This window comes from Hyperoodon ampullatus (assembly GCF_949752795.1).
Source record: "Hyperoodon ampullatus genome assembly, chromosome: 2".
NCBI classification, from domain to species: domain Eukaryota; kingdom Metazoa; phylum Chordata; class Mammalia; order Artiodactyla; family Ziphiidae; genus Hyperoodon; species Hyperoodon ampullatus.
This window is the reverse complement of record NC_136915.1, coordinates 38099788-38118563: the sequence shown is the minus strand read 5'-3', so window position 1 is coordinate 38118563 and position 18776 is coordinate 38099788. Positions and strand designations below refer to the sequence as shown.

General features: G+C 38.3%; 2 protein-coding genes across 2 annotated transcripts in view; one reads left to right on the top strand and one right to left on the bottom strand.

Annotated features, from left to right (window-relative positions):
* EIF2B3 (eukaryotic translation initiation factor 2B subunit gamma) overlaps positions 1-18776 on the top strand; it is a 148381-nt gene that overhangs the window by 91072 nt on the left and 38533 nt on the right. The window contains exon 6 of the mRNA XM_079698740.1: positions 8248-8337. Within this exon, the coding sequence (XP_079554866.1) occupies positions 8248-8337 (90 nt within the window). The remainder of the gene's footprint in view (positions 1-8247; positions 8338-18776) is intronic.
* Positions 1209-1379, bottom strand: LOC307068098 (small ribosomal subunit protein uS14-like; the record flags this gene model as incomplete). The annotated part of the gene is made up of 1 exon (XM_079725759.1): positions 1209-1379. One exon carries the CDS (start codon positions 1377-1379, stop codon positions 1209-1211), a length of 171 nt encoding a protein of 56 aa, XP_079581885.1.

The window sequence follows — 18776 nt, the reverse complement described above, 5'->3', positions numbered from 1 at the left end:
AGATAAAGAAAACACAAGACCAATATCCTTTATGAATATAGGTGAAAAAATCTTCAAGAAAATATTAGCAAAATGAATCCAGCAACCATGCCTAAGTGAGATTTATCCTAAGGGTGCAAGATTGGTTTAATATCTGAAAAACAATTAATATACTATGTTAATAGAATAAAAGATTAAAAACTACATGATTATCTCAATAGACACAGAAAAAAACATTTTTAAAAATTCACCACCCATTCATGATGAAACCTCTCAAGAAGGCTTCCCTGTTGGCCCAGTGGTTAAGAATCTGCCTGCCAGCGCAAGGAACATGGGTTCGAGCCCTGGTCTGGGAAGATCCCACATGCCGTGGAGCAACTCAGCCCATGTGCCACAACTACTGAGCCCACATGCCACAACTACTGAACCCCACACGCCTAGAGCCTGTGCTCTGCAACAAGAGAAGCCACTGCAATGAGAAGCCCATGCACCGCAACAAAGAGTAGCCCCCACTTGCCACAACTAGAGAAAGCCTGTGCGTAGCAATGAAGATCCAACGCAGCCAAAAATAAAATAAATTAGAAAAAAAAAAACTTTCAACAAACTAGGAATTGAAGGGAACTGCCTCAGCCTGATAAAGGGTATCTACAAAAAACTTAGAGAATACAAAAAACTTAAATAATGTCATATTTAATAGTGAAGGACTGAATGTTTTCCCTTAAGATGGGAACAAAGCAAGAATGGCCTCTCTGGCTTTTTCTATTTAACATTATAGCCAGTTCATTCAGGCAAGAAAAAGACATAAATGGCATTCAGATTGGAAAGGAAGAAGTACAACTACCTTTATCTGTAGACAGCATGATCCTATATGTAGAAAATCTTAAGGAATCCACAAAACTACTGGCATTAATAAGAGTTCAGCAAGGTTGTAGGATACAAGATCAATGTACAAAAGTCAATTATATTCCTACATACTGTCAATGGACAATAAAAATGAAGTTATAAGAAAACAATTCCATTTATAATAGCATCAAAATGAATAAAATACTTAGGAATAAATTTAATAGAAGATCAAGACATAATACTGAAAATTACAAAACCATGCTGAGAGAAATAAAGTGTGGGGTTTTTTTTTTTTGAAGTTTTAAATTTTTTATTTTATATACAAAGAGCTAGCATTGTTTCTGCATAAGGTAGATGTGCTGGATGACCCATTCAAGGAAGTTCACTTAGTCCAACTTAATGAAGCTGATGTCCTTCATGTACTGGAGGAAACACTGGCGGCACATATTGAGGCCATATTTCTGGATCGTACTGTGCCGGTTTGAGCAGATGCGGCAAGAGCGAGAACCCCGGCCAAATTTTTTTGGATGGCTCCAGTAGAGCTGCTGGTGAACCATCTTGCTTTCTCGGCTGCAGTGAGGCAAAAGGCAAGAGAAATAAAGTTTAAGTATATGGAAACACATTCCAGTGTTTCTGGATTGGAAGACTCAATATTGGGTTTTTTTTTCTTTTAAGGTTAATATTTTTATTTTTTATTTTTTTATTGACGTATAGTTAATTTTAGTTTCAGGTGTACAGCACAGTAATTCAGTTATATATATGTAGTATAGTTCCCTGTGCTGTACAGTAGGTCCTTATTGGTTATCTATTTTATGTATAGCAGTGTGTATATGTTAATCCCAACTCAATATTGTTAAGATGGCATTTCTCCCCAAACTGATCTTTAGATTCAACACAAACCCATCAGAATCCCGGTAAAGTTTTTGTAGAAATTGACCAGTTGATCCTAAATGTTATGTGCAAATTCAGAGGACCCAGAATAACTAAAACACTTTTGAAAAAGAACAAAAAAGTTGAAGAACTCATACTTCTCCAATTCAAAACTTGCTATAAAGCTATAGTAATCAAGACAGTATGGTACTGGCATAAGGATAGACATACAAAGCAGTGGGACAGAATTGAGAGTGCAAAAATATACCCTTACATTTATGGTCAATTGAATTTCACCAGAGATGTCAAAGCAACTTAATGAGCAAAGGATAGTATTTTACACAAATGGTGCTGGGACAATTTGATATTCACATGCAAAAAAATTAATTTAGACCCTAACCTCTCTCCATACACAAAAATGAAAATGGATTACAGACCTAATATAAGAGCTAAAACTGTAAAAGTTTTAGAAAAAAATCTTTGTGAAATTGAGTTAGGGAAAGAATTCTTAGTTAAAACACCAATAACATAATTCATAAAAGAAGGATTGATAAATTTTATATCCTCAAAATTAAAGTCACCATTCAAACCTCAAAAGACACCATTAAGAAAATAAAAACATAAGGACTGTTAGAATTCAAGGAGATGATAAACAACCCAATTTCAAAATAAGCAAAAGATTTTAATGGACACTTCACCAAAGAAAATATACAGATGGCTAATAAGAATATAAAAAGATTCTCAATATTGTTAGTCACTAAAGAAATGTAGATTTAAACAACGAGATGCTATTTTACACCCACTAGAATGACTAATAATTTTTTAAAATATTTATTTATTTATTTTGGCTGAGCTGGGTCTTAGTCGCAGCATACAGATCTTCATTGAGGCATGTGGGATCTTTTATTTGTGGCATGCAGACTCTTAGTTGCAGCACATATGCAGATCTAGTTCCCCAACCAGGGATCGAACCTGGGCCCCCTGCACTGGGAGTGTGGAGTCTTACCCACTGTCCCACCGGGGAAGTCCCTATAATAATTTTTTAAAAAACAGAAAAAGCAAATCTATAGAGATAGGAGGCAGATTAGTGATTGTCTGAAACTGAGAGTGAGGGGATTTATTGGTTGCAAACAGTCATGTGAGATTTTATTTAGGTGATAGAAATGTTCTATAACTGGATTGTGGTGATAGTTGTACAGCTCTGTAAATTTTCTAAAACTCGTTCAATTGTACACCTAAAACAGGTGAGTTTTATGGTATATAAATTATACATCAATAAAGCTGTTTAAAAAAGACACTCCAACAAAGCAACCAGCCAAATTTGGAACAGAGTGTTCTACAAGACAGGTAATCTGCTCTCTCTAATCATATGGCTTGTCAGGGGAATAAGGAAGGGGAACTTTTTTTTTTTTTTGGCTGCGTTGGGTCTTAGTTGCTACACGCAGGCTTTCTCTAGTTGCGGCAAGCAGGGGCTACTCTTCATTGTGGTGCGCGGGCTTCTCATTGCAGTGGCTTCTCTTGTTGCGGAGCACAGGCTCTAGGCAAGCAGGCTCTAGAGCACAGGCTCAGTAGTTGTGGCTCACGGACTTAGTTGCTCCGTGGCATGTGGGATCTTCTCAGACCAGGACTCAAACCCATGTCCTCTGCATTGGCAGGCGGATTCTTAACCACTGTGCCACTAGGGAAGTCCCAGGAAGGGAAACTTTTTAAAAATGAAATTGCCAAATACATTGTGAGGCTTTGATTGAATCCTGATTCAGACAGACTAACTGAAAAGACAAATTTGAATTTGGATTGGATATTAGATGACATTATGAAGTCGTTGATAATTTTATTAGGTGTAATAATGACGTAGTGATTATATTTCAGAGTCCTTATCAGTTGGAACTGCATACTACACATACTGCAATATTCACGGTAAAATGACATTATGTCTGGAATATGCTTTAAAATACTATATTAGTTTGCTGTAACAAAGCGCCATAAACTGGGTGGCCTAGAACAACAGAAGTTTGTTGTCTTAAGAGTTCTTGAGGCTAGAAATCTGAAATCAAGGTATTGGCAGGGTTGGTTCCTTCTGAGGTCTATGAGGGAGAATCTGTTCCACCCGTCTCTCCTAACTTCTGGTAACCTCAGGCATCCTTGGCTTATAGATAGCATTCTCCTCGTGTCTTTATATTGTCTTCACTCTAAGCATGTCTGTCTCTGTGTTCAGATTTCCCCTTTTTAAGGATACTGTACTAGTCATACTGTATTAGGGGCACTCTAATGACCTAACCTTAACTTGATCATCTACAGACGTCATATTTCCAAATAAGGTCATATTCACAGGTACTATAGGTTAGGACTTCAACATCTTTTGGGGGGACACAGTTTAACCCATAATAAATACTACAGCAAAAAATTTTTAAAGATTAGAAAATGTTGATAATTGTTGAAACTACTTGATGTGCACATGGGAATTTATTATGTTTTTCTCTTATTTTGTGTATGTTTGAAATTTTCCATGATAAAAATTTAAGAAATGTGTGTGTGAAAGCAGAGACTTAAATTGATATTTGTACACTCATGTTCATAGCAGCATTATTCACAATAACCAAAAAGTGGAAGCAACTCAAGTATCCATAAACAGATGAATTGATAAAGAAAATGTGGTACATACATACAATGAAATATTATCCAGAGTTCAAAAGGAAGGAAATTTTGACACATGCTCCAATATAGATAAATTGTAAAGATGTTATGTTAAGTGAAATAAGCCAGTCACACGGACAAACAAATATTGTATGCTTCTCCTTATATGAGATTCCTAGGGTAGTCAGAATCATAAAGACATAAAGTAGAATGGTGGTTGCAAGGGGCTAGGAGGAAGAAGGGAATGGGGAGTTAGTATTTAATGGGTACAGAATTTCAACTGGGAAAGATGAAAAAGTGCTGGAGATGGCTGTTGGTAACAGTTGCATTACAATGTGAATGTAGTTAATGCCACAGAACTGTACACTTGAAAATGGTTAAAATAGTAAATTATACAGACCAGCTAAGGACTTTTATGAAGATACTTTAAAAGCCATTGGTCTTTGCAGTTAAACAGTAAATGCTTATCCTTGCATCTTTCCCAATATTTATTTCATGTATACATTCCTCATTTATTCTAAAATAATATTATTAATAATTGTTATAATTAATACCTATTGGTTTTGTTCCTTGCTTTAAAAATTGGTATTCCTGGGCTTCCCTGGTGGTGCAGTGGTTGAGAGTCCGCCTGCCGATGTAGGGGACACGGGTTCGTGCCCCGGTCCAGGAAGATCCCACATGCCGCAGAGCGGCTGGGCCCGTGAGCCATGGCTGCTGAGCCTGCATGTCCGGAGCCTGTGCTCCACAACGGGAGAGGCCACAACAGTGAGAGGCCTGCGTACCACAAAAAAAAAAAGAAAAAAAAATTGGTATTCCTGTTTTTAAGAGCATAAAAAGATGCTTGATTTCCCTTAAATTTTAAACATTACAAATTAAAATTCTAAAATATACAACTTACTATTTTTAAAATAGGTCTATAAAAATAATCCTAATGGCTTATATTGTCCTAGGTTTTCTAGACTTTTAAATTTTTGTCCATTATTTGTTCTGCTTTTCTAAGATCTTTTCTTCTCCACTCTCCTTTTTTTATAATAGACCTTTTTGAAAGCATTTTTAAAATTCTTTTTATGTTAGATGAAGAGAAGAAAAAGCTTCTTAGGAAGCTTTTCAAAGATCCTATAGACTTTGAAGATTAAAAATTTTATACCATTCCTCTGAGTTTTCATCACTGAAAGGATTCCCACAAATTTTTCATATATATAGATTATTTTTATTGTAATAAGCTTTTTCTATGGTTGGCAACTTGTTTTAAATTATTTTTTTGAACATAAAATTATAACTATTTCTAAATGTCTTATCATTTCCATTTACTGATTTCTTACTTTATTTTATACAAATCCAAAACATCTTCCTGGCCCAGAGCAATCAACCAGTTACCCAGATCTTGCCGGTGCCTCTTTGAGGTTTTTTGGTATTGTTTATTTTGTTTTCTTTTAAAATATCAATTCTTATTTCTAATACCATTTAAAAACAATTAAATGGGGGCTTCCCTGGTGGTGCAGTGGTTAAGAATCTGCCTGCCATTGCAGGCGACATGAGTTCAAGCCCTGTTCCAGGAAGATCCCACATGCCTCGGAGCAACTAGGCCCGTGCGCCACAACTACTGAACCTGTGCTCTAGAGCCCGCGATCCACAACTACTGAGCCCACATGCCACAACTACTGAAGCCTGCATGCCTAGAGCCCATGCCCCACAACAAGAGAAGGCAACACAATGAGAAGCTCACGCACCGCAACGAAGAGTAGCCCCCACTCGCCACAACCAGAGAAAAGCCCGCACATAGCAACAAAGACCCAACACAGCCAAAAATAAAATAAATAAAATTTATTTAAAAAATAAATAAATAAATGGGAAAAAATAAAATAAGGAAACAACTTTTTTGGCAACTTAAATGGCATTGATCTCCCAGTCCCAAGATTCACATTCAATACAAATTTAATGCGAAAGAAAAAAAATCTCTGAATTGCCCGTCTCTGTTCCTTCATTGTATTCCAGATTTGTAGCTAAATCTCTAGCTTTGATTATACCAGGTAAATTTTTGGAAATTTTTTTTAATGCAAGAACTTTCTGGTTTTACCTACTTTATGTGATGAGAGTAAAAAGCTGAAAAATAGTTTATAAACTGTAAAATGCTGTATGAATGTTAGTGCCATATGAGCTAGGGATTGGTAACAGTTTAGATGATTACTCAAACTTTTTTTTTTTTTTTTTTTGCGGTACGTGGGCCTCTCACTGTTGTGGCCTCTCCCATTGCGGGGCACAGGCTCCGGACGCGCAGGCTCAGCGGCCATGGCTCACGGGCCTAGCCGCTCTGCCGCATGTGGGATCTTCCCGGACCAGGACACGAACCCATGTCCCCTGCATCGGCAGGCAGACTCTCAACCACTGCGCCACCAGGGAAGCCCCAAACTTTTAAGTTATTCCTTTCCCGGGTATATGATACAAGTTGACTTCAGCTATAAATATGAGAGTAATATATCTACTTCATGAGGTAGTTGCAAGGACGAAATAATTTAAGTAGAGTATGTTGAATGATTCAAGGAATTTGTAAACCAAGGAACTGAACAGGAGAGTTCAACTTTCCAGATTGGTTAGATCAAGGGATAGAATTATCAGGGTGTGAACTTCAGATGAAACCCAGGCACCACAAGGCAAGTAGCCACATTCACATTTGCAAAATTCTATTTCCTGAAGAATTTCTTAGAACTTAATACTCTCAGGAAGTTAGAATTGGGATGTATCTTCTACTTTCTTCTTCATCCTCATTGTATACATTAATTGGCTTAGTGAGATTGTGTAGGTTATGGGTGTGAGATCCGAAATCTGACTCTTCTCTTGCTCTTTTGGAAGCATTTTGTTCCCCCTTCTTCCAAAAGAGTGGAAGCCCAGGGTGGTGTACCTTAATCTATTTGATAAATTACTTCTAGGGTATCTAGATCCCATGAGAATAATTTTCCTTAAGACTATGAGCCAGTCAAAGCAGAGTAACACAAGAGTAGAAGAAAGATGACAACCAGGCAGCTATGACTGGAATTGCCATTTTTCCACCCTACTCCTCCCCTCCTCTCCTTCAGCTATCTTTTATTTATTTTATTAAATAAAATGACCTTGAACATTATATTATAAGCATGACATTTCTTAAGGCTGAAACCAAAGATGGCAGACTAAATAGCAACTAGGCAAATGCCTTAATTTGACCTAATTTATTCATGTATTTGTCTATTCAACAACTATCTATTAAATATTTATTCTGTGTGAGGTACAACGCTAAGTGCTAAGACTATAAAAATAAATCTCTGCCCTCAGGGAACTTTTATTAGTCTAGTGGGAAAGAGCATAAGTAAGTAAGCTGTTACTTTACTGTATGGTAAGTTATCTAGTAGAGGTGGGCACCAAGTGTTGTGGGAACACAAATTTGGGTTGTCAGGGAAGGTTTTCTAGAGGGAGTATACCTGAGGAGAGCCCTAATGAATAATTAAGAGTCAGGACTTAGAAAGTATTCATAGAATTTTACTTCATCTTCTATGAACATGGAGTAATACATGCCAAATACTAGAGGAAAGCATGGCTAGAGTATGGCCTGCAGGAAGTGGGGCAGTTGGAGTAGAAGCAGGAAAATGTTAGTTACAAGAATTGTGGGTAGGAATTTGTAGTAAAATAGAAGAATGACTTGTCAATGATTTGATGGCTCACAAATTTTCAATGTCTTTGGCAGCCTGAAGACCTCATAAAGTGTGAGATAGGGCTTATATAAAGAGAAAACCTTTTCTGTGGTAGGATCAGAGCCGATATCCACCTTCTTGGTCTTCCCAGAGTGGGGTGTAGGCAGCATGGCTCTCACCCTTATTAACTTTCTAATGCCTACTACCTAATAATAGGATAGAACTCATGTGACCCTCTTCTCTCTTATTCTTTTCGCAGGCACCCTAGAATACGTTTCCACACAGGCCTTGTGGACGCCCATCTCTACTGCTTGAAAAAATACGTTGTGGACTTCCTAATGGAAAATAAGTAAGAAGGAGGGGCATAGAGTCAAACCTACAGCACTTAAGCTACCCTATGACTTAATTAACAGTTTTAAACCTTGACAATAACCAGTTATATAAATAACACAGTTTGTTATAGAAATGAATTCATGTTACAGCATACTGTTATTTCATCTGTACCAGAGTCTCCTGCTTGTATTTTGGGGACCTGTGCTATGATAAACCAGTAATTTATTTTTATAAAACTAATAGTATCTTATGAAGCATCTCTCTGCAGTTTCAGGCTCTTCTTCCTTCCTTCTGCAAGGGTGAGCTCCTCAGCTCTGGTGCTATTTGTCTGCAAGCAAATGTCCTTTCCCTAGGCAATTATCCTATAGATGGGCCCTCTTAGCAAAGGGCCAGACACTTACCCAAGAGGAGGAAAGAAAGAAGAGCAAGTTTTCCTCCAATTTTGGAAAAGTCCTTCACATCGAATAAAGTTTCATAAATGCAGAGAAACAAAATTTGGTACTTTCCCTGATTTTGCTTTGATAACAGAACTGTGGGCCTTAAATACTTCCCAGAGACTGTGTCTGGCAGATCATAGGACGTGGATTTCCAGAGAGAAAACTTCCTTTTGTGGTTGATCTCAAGGATTTTTGATAGGAAATTCAACTAGAGTCCTCAGAGGAACAGGAAGGAAAAGATTTAATAACTGCATGGTTAAGAAGAGGAGCAGCTAGTCTTCCTTGATGGCTGCTGGATAAGTTTCTGCCTTGAATAGTACTGGTAGACTGGAAAGCAATCAGGCTGGTACTGCAGCAGCAAGTTCCCTCAGACCAGCTGGGGAAGGGAGTCTGAGAACCTGAGTTTAAGTGCTAAGCATGCACTTAAAGTCAGGAATATTAAGGGGATATATACAGGAATATTAAGGGGAAGAGGAATTGTTCCTCCATGCCCAGTATAATATTTCTTGCAGCATCCTAACCCTCACCTGCCTACAACACCTGCTAAACCACTACAGAAAGGCCCATGTAGAGCCAATGGTGAAACAGATCATCTGGACTCCTAGAAAGCTTTCCCAGGGATTATTGTTTCTCTATTTTTTCCACCAGGACAGTATTGCCCTGCTCCCCTCTGATTTATTATTCTGTTTTTCATTCAATCAACACATATTTATTAAGCACCTGTTAGGAGGCAGGCATTGTGCTAGATCAACTGTGGGATCCATGGTGAATAAGCAGACATGGACCCTGCCCTCATGGAACTTACAGCCTTAGCTCCACAGTGGATTGTAGAGACTTTGCTTTTTAAATAGCAAGGAAATTGCTACCAGGATTAGAGTGATCCAGGACCCGTTTTCCACATACCAGTGTAGGCTATCCATACTATAAAAATGAAGTTAACTCTTTGCCATTAAAGGTTTATTATTTATTTATTTATTTGTTTATTTTGTATTTATTTGGTTGCTCTGGGTCTTAGTTTCAGCTCGTGGGCTCCTTAGTTGCAGCTCACCCACTCCTTAGTTGTGGCAGGAGGGCTCCTTAGCTGTGGCACGTGAACTCTTAGTTGCGGCATGCATGTGGGATCTAGTTCCCTGACCAGGGATGGAACCCGGGCCCCCTGCATTGGGAGCGCAGAGTCTTAGCCATTGCGCCACCAGGGAAGTCCCTAAAGGGTTTATTTTTTATGCCCAAATGAAAATGAAGTCCTGTGAAATAGGTCCTGCCCTTGACAGGCTGAGAGGGGATACAATAGTGGTAGAGATCATGATTTTTTTAAAAATTATTTTCCTATGGCAAATTTCACACAAATACAAAAGTAGAGAAAGTGATGTAATGAACTCCCATGTATCCATCACACAGCTTCAATAGTCACCAATTCATGGCCAATCTTTTTTTATATTTGCTACCGCCAATCTTGCTAGTGTCACACCGGATTATTTTAAAGCAAGTCATTATGATATAATTTCGTCTGTAATTATTTCAGTTGTAATTATCTATAAATATTTCAGTATATATCCCTAAAACATAAACAAATACCTCAATATTACTATCACACTTTAAAAAAAAATCTAACAGTACTTCCTTAACACTATCAAATGGGATTGTAGCTTTTGGTGTCTGGATATGCAGACTGTTTTGCAACAAAGCTAGCCTCATCCTGGCTGCTGTAGCTCATTTGGCCACCACCAGTTAGCAGCTCCCACACCTGACAAGTGTAGTACAGTGGTGTTCCTTGAGGACAAGCCTAAATTTGGTGATTCTGTGGCTCCAGCCCAGAAGCTCTGCCAAATGGGGCTTTCCCAGAGCTTGCTGTGATAAAGAATTATACAGAGCCTCAGCTCCACTACCTCCCCATCTCAAGGTCTGTTAAAGAGACCCTTATCTCTTCTTCGCCCCATCTACCCTTTACCTCTTCGAGTTGTTGGGATTAAAGGCATTATATTGAAAATTGGTAAATTTCAATATAGAATTAGGAAAAGTATAAAGGCACAGCAGGACAAATTAGAATGGTACTTGAGGGAGATTCTTTATTCCTGGCTGGAATAGTGGAGGTTATGTCTCAAAGCTTTGAGAGATGGGATTGAACAGGTTGGTGGGAGCAGTGTGTACAAGGCCTTAACAGCTGAGCAGGGAGTTACAGGTCTTTAAACAGAATAGTCCCATATGGAATGAGCAACGATTCAACCTGGCAGGGGAACATAGACTATTCCGAATGGGAAAGAGACTCTTTCAAGGTAAGTAAGAGGCATTTATAGTAATCTGACTATGAGGACTCCTTTAGGGATGGAAAGGAAAAAGTAAACCTAGGAGACATAGCTTCAAGAAAGGACTGCTTTAGCAATCCTTTGTTTCACCTATGAAAATTAACATTCTGCCCTGTATATTTTTCTAGTTGTCTACATGTTAATGTCTTCCACCCAAATTCCTTGACACTAGATACCTACCTGGATTGGTAAGGCATTCAGTATATGCTTGGTGAATGGAAGGAAAGGAGATGTGGTGACAGTTTAGACAGCAGAAGTAATTTTGTACATCAATAGTTAGAGAAGAGACGAGTATTTCTGCAGTTGACTAAGTAGAAAAGCTATAGGGAAAGCTGTGGAGAAAAGAAAACTTATACTGTCTTTGACAAGAGAAGTTTAGTAAGTGAGCTTTGTGACCCTGGACAGGTGTCTACCTTTCTGTACCCCACTTTCCTCATCTGGGACACATTGTACCTGACACATGGTGGTTGTGAAAAATACTTGTAAAGAGCCTAGAGCAGTAGTTGGTGCATAGTAAGAACTTTTAATTGATCACCTACTGTGTTGCTAGATGCTAAAGATAAAAAGATGGAGTTTCTGCCTTCAAGTTGCTCACAGTTTAGAGAGAGAGGGACAGGTTAAATTATTACAATAAAATGTGCTAAGTAGTATGAGAGTATAGTAGAGTTGCATAATAGTATACTAGAAGCACAAGGGAATTTGGGGGGAATGATGGAAGTACTCTATATCTTGATTTGCAGTAGTGATTACAGTAGTATACATTTGACAAAACTCATTGAACTGTATGTTTAAAGTAGGTACATTTTATTATATGTAAGTTAAATTTACCAAAAAAATTGATTTTAAGAGTTTAAAAAATGAATTGGACTTACCACAATTTTTTAAAATTCAAAGCAACAGGGGCTTCCCTGGTGGCACAGTGGTTGAGAGTCCACCTGCCGATACAGGGGACACGGGTTTGTGCCCCGGTCTGGGAAGATCCCACGTGCTGCGGAGCGGCTAGGCCCGTGAGCCATGGCCACTGAGCCTGTGCGTCCGGAGCCTGTGCTCCACAACGGGAGAGGCCACAACAGGGAGAGGCCCGCGTACCGCAAAAAAAAAAAAAAAAATTCAAAGCAACAGACATTTAATATATACCTAAATATATTCTAACTGCTGTGTTGGGGGCTGAGGATACCAAGATGAATACAAAGTCTTATAGGCCATTGTCTCTGTAACCTTGAGAAAATTACATTATGAAACAAGAGGAAAAAAAAAAAAAAAAAAAAGCCAGAGATCCCCAGGCTTAATAAATGGGAAAAGGGCACCTCAGGCAGCAGGAGTGTCATGACGGCTGGAAGATGTTCCAGCAGCAGTGGGAGGGAGGGAGGGATTGAATGGTGTTTGAGCTGAACTGACATCAGTGGTTCAGATTAACTTTAGTGGCAAAATCCATCACTAAAACTGGGCAGAAATTAATAAGGTAATGTATCTCAATATTGATTTTTAGCTAACAATCCATCATTTCTCAGCTGGCTTAATATAGCATTCTCCTTGGTAGTCTTCTGCCTCCAGGCTCTCCCCTTTTAATCCATCCTCCACAAAACTACCAGAGGACTTTCTAAATTGCAAATCTGACTGCGTCATTATTTGGTGACTAGCATTACCACGTCCCAACATTTACCAGTTGAAGTAATGCATGGGCCCAGGAGTAGTGCCTGGGGTAATAAGGATGAGGCAGGAGTTTCCTTAGGGATGCCACTGTTCGGCTTGGATGCTGATATCTTTTGCTGAATGTCTGCTAGTCTACATGTGCATTAAGGCACTTAGCTTCATCAGTATGTGATCTTAGAACTAACTCAAGCTTTCTAAGTATCAAATAAATCTTAGAAGCCATTAAAAAAAAAAGAGGATTGGTAAGTTTGACTAATAACAAGTTTTTAAATTCTGTATTGTGGGGGGAAAACAAAACCGAATAAACATAGTGTAAAAGTAAACAACAAAAGTGGGGGGAGGGGATATTTGCAATACCAGGATAGCCCAAACACTAGTTTCCTCACATTACAAAGAGCACTTTAAAATCAATAAGGAAAAGACTAATGACTCAAGAGAAAAATGGGTAAAAGTTATAGGTAGTTGGTTCATAGAAAAAGCTAGTACACATATGAAAAGATGCCTACTCTTATAAATAAAAATGCATGTTAAACAGTTTTAGAATACTGTCTTTATTGTATGGCAAAGGTTTTTAAATTTTGTGATGAAGCTAGTAAAGCTGAGGGGAAATTTTCTTACACTGTTTTACATAAACTTTTTGTAGGGTAGTTGATGATACCTATCAAAACTTAAAATTATATACTCTTTGACTAAGCACTTCCTCCCCGAAGAATCTATCCCACAGAAATATTTACTTAAGAGTATGGAAATATTCATTGCAAAATGTTCTTTGCAACATCCTTCATAACAGGGAAAAGTTATAACAATTTAAACAGGGTAATTAATTATATTATTGTGCAACTGTTAAAAAGAATGAAGTATAACTCTGTGTGGTGATAATGGAAAGATTTCCAAGATATATTTACTAAAAAAAGCAAGTTGCAGTATTAGCGTGTATTTTCAGTGTAATATTCTATTTTTTGTTTTAAAGAAATAAGAAGATATACATATATATGCTTTAGAAGGTCTTTTTATCCATTTCTGAATGCAGTATGACAGATGGATGTTCCAAAGACTGTCTTGAAAATTTTAATTCAAAAATGTCTTGGATTGGGCTTCCCTGGTGGCGCAGTGGTTGGGAGTCCACCTGCCGATGCAGGGGACGTGGGTTCGTGCCCCGGTCTGGGAAGATCCCACATGCCGCGGAGTGGCTGGACCCGTGAGCCATGGCCGCTGAGCCTGCGCGTCCGGAGCCTGTGCTCCGCAACGGGAGAGGCCAAAACAGTGAGAGGCCCGCGTACCGCAAAAAAAAAAAAAAAAAAGTCTTGGATTTTATGTCCAGAGCCAGAGCAGAGCTTAGACTGAGTATTGTCACTGTGATGCTCTTGATGCTGAGTGGTGAGCTAAAAGTTTCTCCTCTTTTACAGTGTTATCTGATCTAAGCCTAAGGAAGCTGGCCTCTTAGGAACTTTTTGTTTGGCTTAGCAGGAGTTGCTCCAAAAGGAGAGTGGTCCTGTAGAGAACTGAAGCAATATGCTGGCTCTCTGAGCTGAAGCCCGGAGAGACAGGCAGTTCATACCAGAATTAGTCCTGGTTTCCTTTACCACAGAAACCCAGAAAACATTGTCTTTCTCTCCCTTTTCCTAACCTGCTAGACCTGCTAGCTATTTAAGAGACCTAGAGGAAATTAATCTTCTTAAAAGGAAGAATTAAAGCTGAATACTTCCTTCCTGTTCAGAAAAACCGAAAGTTATAATTAACCTCTTGTAGTGTTTGAACCCAATCCATCTGTGTAGGACATACAGTCTTAGGGTTTGGCCTTCAGAGCACCAACTATGTACCAGATACTATTCTGGGTACTTTTCACACTTCATTCAGTCCTTAAAATAGTTCTCTCATTTAGGTATTATCTTCATATTTATAGAAGAGGGAAATGAGGCTTAAAGTCATTTGCTCAATGTCATACAGTCAGCACCCCGACAAAATCAGCCACTGTTGATGAATTGATTGCTAGCAACATCTACCACGTATCTCAGATGTCTCTGTGTTACAGACACACACACCTGCACACATACCTGGGGGGATAAGAGAATAGTCACAGCTTCCTAGTCTTAGCTACACAGGGATGCAGAGGAGTACAGATGGGCCCCACAAACTAAAGTCAGGAATTGAGGATAGGCAACCATGTTACAAGGTCAGAATCAGGGTGATAATTAAAGCCACACGCGAGATGACATTATAGACTGGCTAGAAACCCGTGAGTCGGCGTAGGAAAGCAGAGAAAAGAAACAGAGATGAGAGACCATGGGAGATAGGCAGGAACCTTGGTTCCTTACTGTTCAGTTCAAGCATCCATGACTTAGCTCTACTTGGTTTCTTGTCCTTAGATGTCCTAGAGATTGCATGAAGTATCCTTTACTTAAATAACAGAACAAAATTAAGCTAAGAATTTGTGGTTTACATAACCTTCTAACCAGAGCTATTATGTGGTAGCTGTGTACTGACATCTGAAGATGTAGATGCTACCAAGATTAAACTAGGGTAGTCTCCTCTGGACTTCTTGGTTACACTCATTTTGATCTCTGGGAGTTCTGGAAATAACTTGCTGCTGAAAAAGGGACAAAGGCCTAGCAACACATTGTATTGACTTATAGTTAACTTAAATATAAGCCCCCCAGCTGAGCCTTGCCTAAGCTATCATAGGCGACCATGGGCCAGATTATGGTAGGAAAGATAACCTTTTTAAAGAAGACTTTTAAACTAGCATAATATTTATAATTAAAGCACTCCTAGGAAGAAGAATCATATGGAACCAGAAAGTCTAAAGCCAGAAGAAAAGATGTATTTAGTTTGGTGAGGATTTAAAAATAATTTCCCTATAAGTATAATGCTTAACTGGTATGCTTGCCTTCTTTCTTCCTTCTCTGACAAATTCTTAAATATCCATTAAAGCTTACCTAGATATTACTCCTTTAGGAAGTTTTTTCTCAATTTTTTTTCCCTTCACCCCCCTTAGAATACCTTGCTCTGTGCTACCATAGTATTCTGTGCTTATCTCCATTAGGCATGAGATCATTCTCTCTTCTGATCTTGTATAATCTTCAATTATTACATGCATCCTATTAAACTGAATTTGCATGTCTGTTTTTTCTACTTTTTTGAACCCCTTGAGGACAAAAACCAACTCTGATTCATCTTGTGACACACAGTAGATGCTCAGTAAATATAAAGGCAGCCAAACCATCAACTTCATATGAAGGCATGGATTTACCTGTTTTGTTTCGCTGTCATATCCCCACTGTCTAGAATATGCCTGGCACATTTTGGGTACTCAGTGAATAAATTCAAATGAATAAAATGTTAGTTGAATTGCTGTAAGCCTAAGCAGTCTCTCCAGCCTGTAGGATCTGAACCTGTTTTTCTTTCTCAAGACATATGCACCAACACTGAAAATTTATTCTTATAGAAGCTTTTAGTATTTTTGTTAAAAAGGGGAAAAGGATATCACAGAATACTGTATACCAAATACTTGATTCTAAAGTCAGTATCTTTTAATCTAAAACAATTCCCTGTTTACTCTTCCAGATTATATCTGTTTTCTTTGAAGGAAAAAAAAACTGAAAATAAAGCATAGGGTTAACGCAGCAGTCACCTTTTCTTCCCAATTACAGCTCTGCTGAGAGAAGAGGCAAGAAAACCTAAGCCCTTAGTATTCTCCTCTGCAGACTTGAGTTCCAGGCCCTATAAAAGTAGGTTTTCTGTTCTACCTCTTTGCTAACTAATATTTTGAAAGACTGACTTGAAATGGAAGACATTTAGAGAATTTTAAGTCTCTTTTGATTTGCTTACAAAGACAGAAAAGCCAGAATGCAAAAGTAGCTAAATTTTTCCATTTGCCGTGGACATAATTTTTAGACTTCCCCTGAAAACTTAAAGCCACGAGGAGGACCTGATCACAGATCAAGGCAAAATGCTAAAAATAACAGATTTAAGCAGAATTAAACTAAAACATGTGTTTTTTCAAACGTTGGATTTTTAATGCTAGTAATATTAATAATACAGAAACGTATTTAGAGTTCATTACATTTCCAAATCAGGAAAGCTCTGCTTCCTATCTCCAAAAATCCGAAGGAAAAATTATTGCCAGCTGTCTGGCCTAGAGGGATTACACTCAATCATTCACACAGTCACTCATTCGTTTATTCAAATAAATATTTATTTAGCACTGACAAAATGTTTACTGATAGAGAGACAGTAAGCAGAAAATTTTAAATCCTGTAGAAAGTGCTGTGGTTGCAGAAAACATGGGATACTAGTTAATATAGTATAGTGGAGAGAGTCATAGGCTTTGAGATAGATGTGGAGTAAGTTTCCACTCTCCCAGTTATAAAAGCTGTGTTAACCTTAAGCAAGATAACTAACCTTTCTAAGCCTTGATTTCCTCACTTATAAAATGAGGACCATAATACCTACCATGAGGATAGCTGTAAGAATTTGAGATATGTGTATTAATTTCCTAGCATGGAACTCGCACATGATATGGATTCAAAAACAATACATACAGACCTACTAGAGAATGGACTTGAGGATACGGGGAGGGGGAAGGGTAAGCTGGGACAAAGTGAGAGAGTGGCATGGACATGTATACACTACCAAATGTAAAATAGATAGCTAGTGGGAAGCAGCCGCATAGCACAGGGAGATCAGCTCGGTGCTTTGTGACCACCTAGAGGGGTGGGATAGGGAGGGTGGGAGGGAGGGAGATGCAAGAGGGAAGAGATATGGGGACATATGTATATATATAACTGATTCACTTTGTTATAAAGCAGAAACTGACACACCATTGTAAAGCAATTATATTCTAATAAAGATGTTAAAAAAATACATATAATTGTCTTTGCTCTGAGAGTACGGAAACCTACAAGTGTTATGAAAGCCTTCCAAGGAGAGATGATATTTGAGAGCAGTCTTATGGCTCCATAAATTTTCACAAAGTTAACACTCCCTTGTAACTACTATTCAAGTCAAAAAATAGAACATTACCCAGTTTCCAGACGCTCCCTTCAAGCAACTATCCCCCCAACACACAAAAGTAACCACTATCTTGAGCATTAAATAAATTTAAGAAGATAAGACCAGATTTATACTTTAGAAAAATCACTGTGCCTGCAACACAGAGGGTGGATTGAAGGAAAAAGAGACATGTTCAGCTTGTGCTTTAGAAAGGGTGTTCTGTCTGTAATATAAAGGATAGATTTCAAGAGGTAAGACTGGAGGAAGAGAAACCAATTAAAAGCAGCTGAATGAATCCAGGCAAATGATAGTGGCTTATACTAGGCAGTAGCGGTAGAGGTGGAGAGTTGACAGTTTTGAAAGATTTGGCGGATAAAAATCAGCAGTGTTTGGTGACTGGCTGTATATGAGGAGTGGAGGAAGGAGGAGGAGTCAAGATGATTACCACATATCTGGCTTGGGTGACTAAATGAATCTCCATATCACTAAGCAAGGTAATCAGTGTTTGGGGTTGGGGGGGGAAGTATGTTTGGGAGAAAGATGATGGGTTCAGTTTTAGACATTGTGTTTAAGGTACCTATGGGTCATCTAAATGGTGGCAGAGTCCATCAGGCAGTTGAAAATGTGAGACTAAACTAAAGAAGAGAGGTCTTGGCTATGGGTCTACATTTGGGAATGAGCTGCAAAGAAGCCACCAAGTGATCTATCTCAGGGAGACGAATAGCACGAGAAAAATACAGGCAAAAAGAACAATCCTGAGAAACACCAAATATTTCAGGGGAAACAGAGAAAGAGGTATCAGAAATAGGAACAGATCAAGAGAGTGATGCCACAGAAAGTAAGGGAAGAATGGCCTATGACTGTGGAATTTGGAAGATTCAAAAAATATTTTTAAAATACTACCCATAATTCTACTACTGTGAGATAATTGTGAACATTTTAGTGTATTTCTTTCCATCATTTTACTTATTTTTATATATACATATACACACTTCAAATTGTGCTGTAGAAATAACTGCTTTCTGCTTTGTTTTTTTTGAATTTTTGAATTTTATTTTTTTATACAGCAG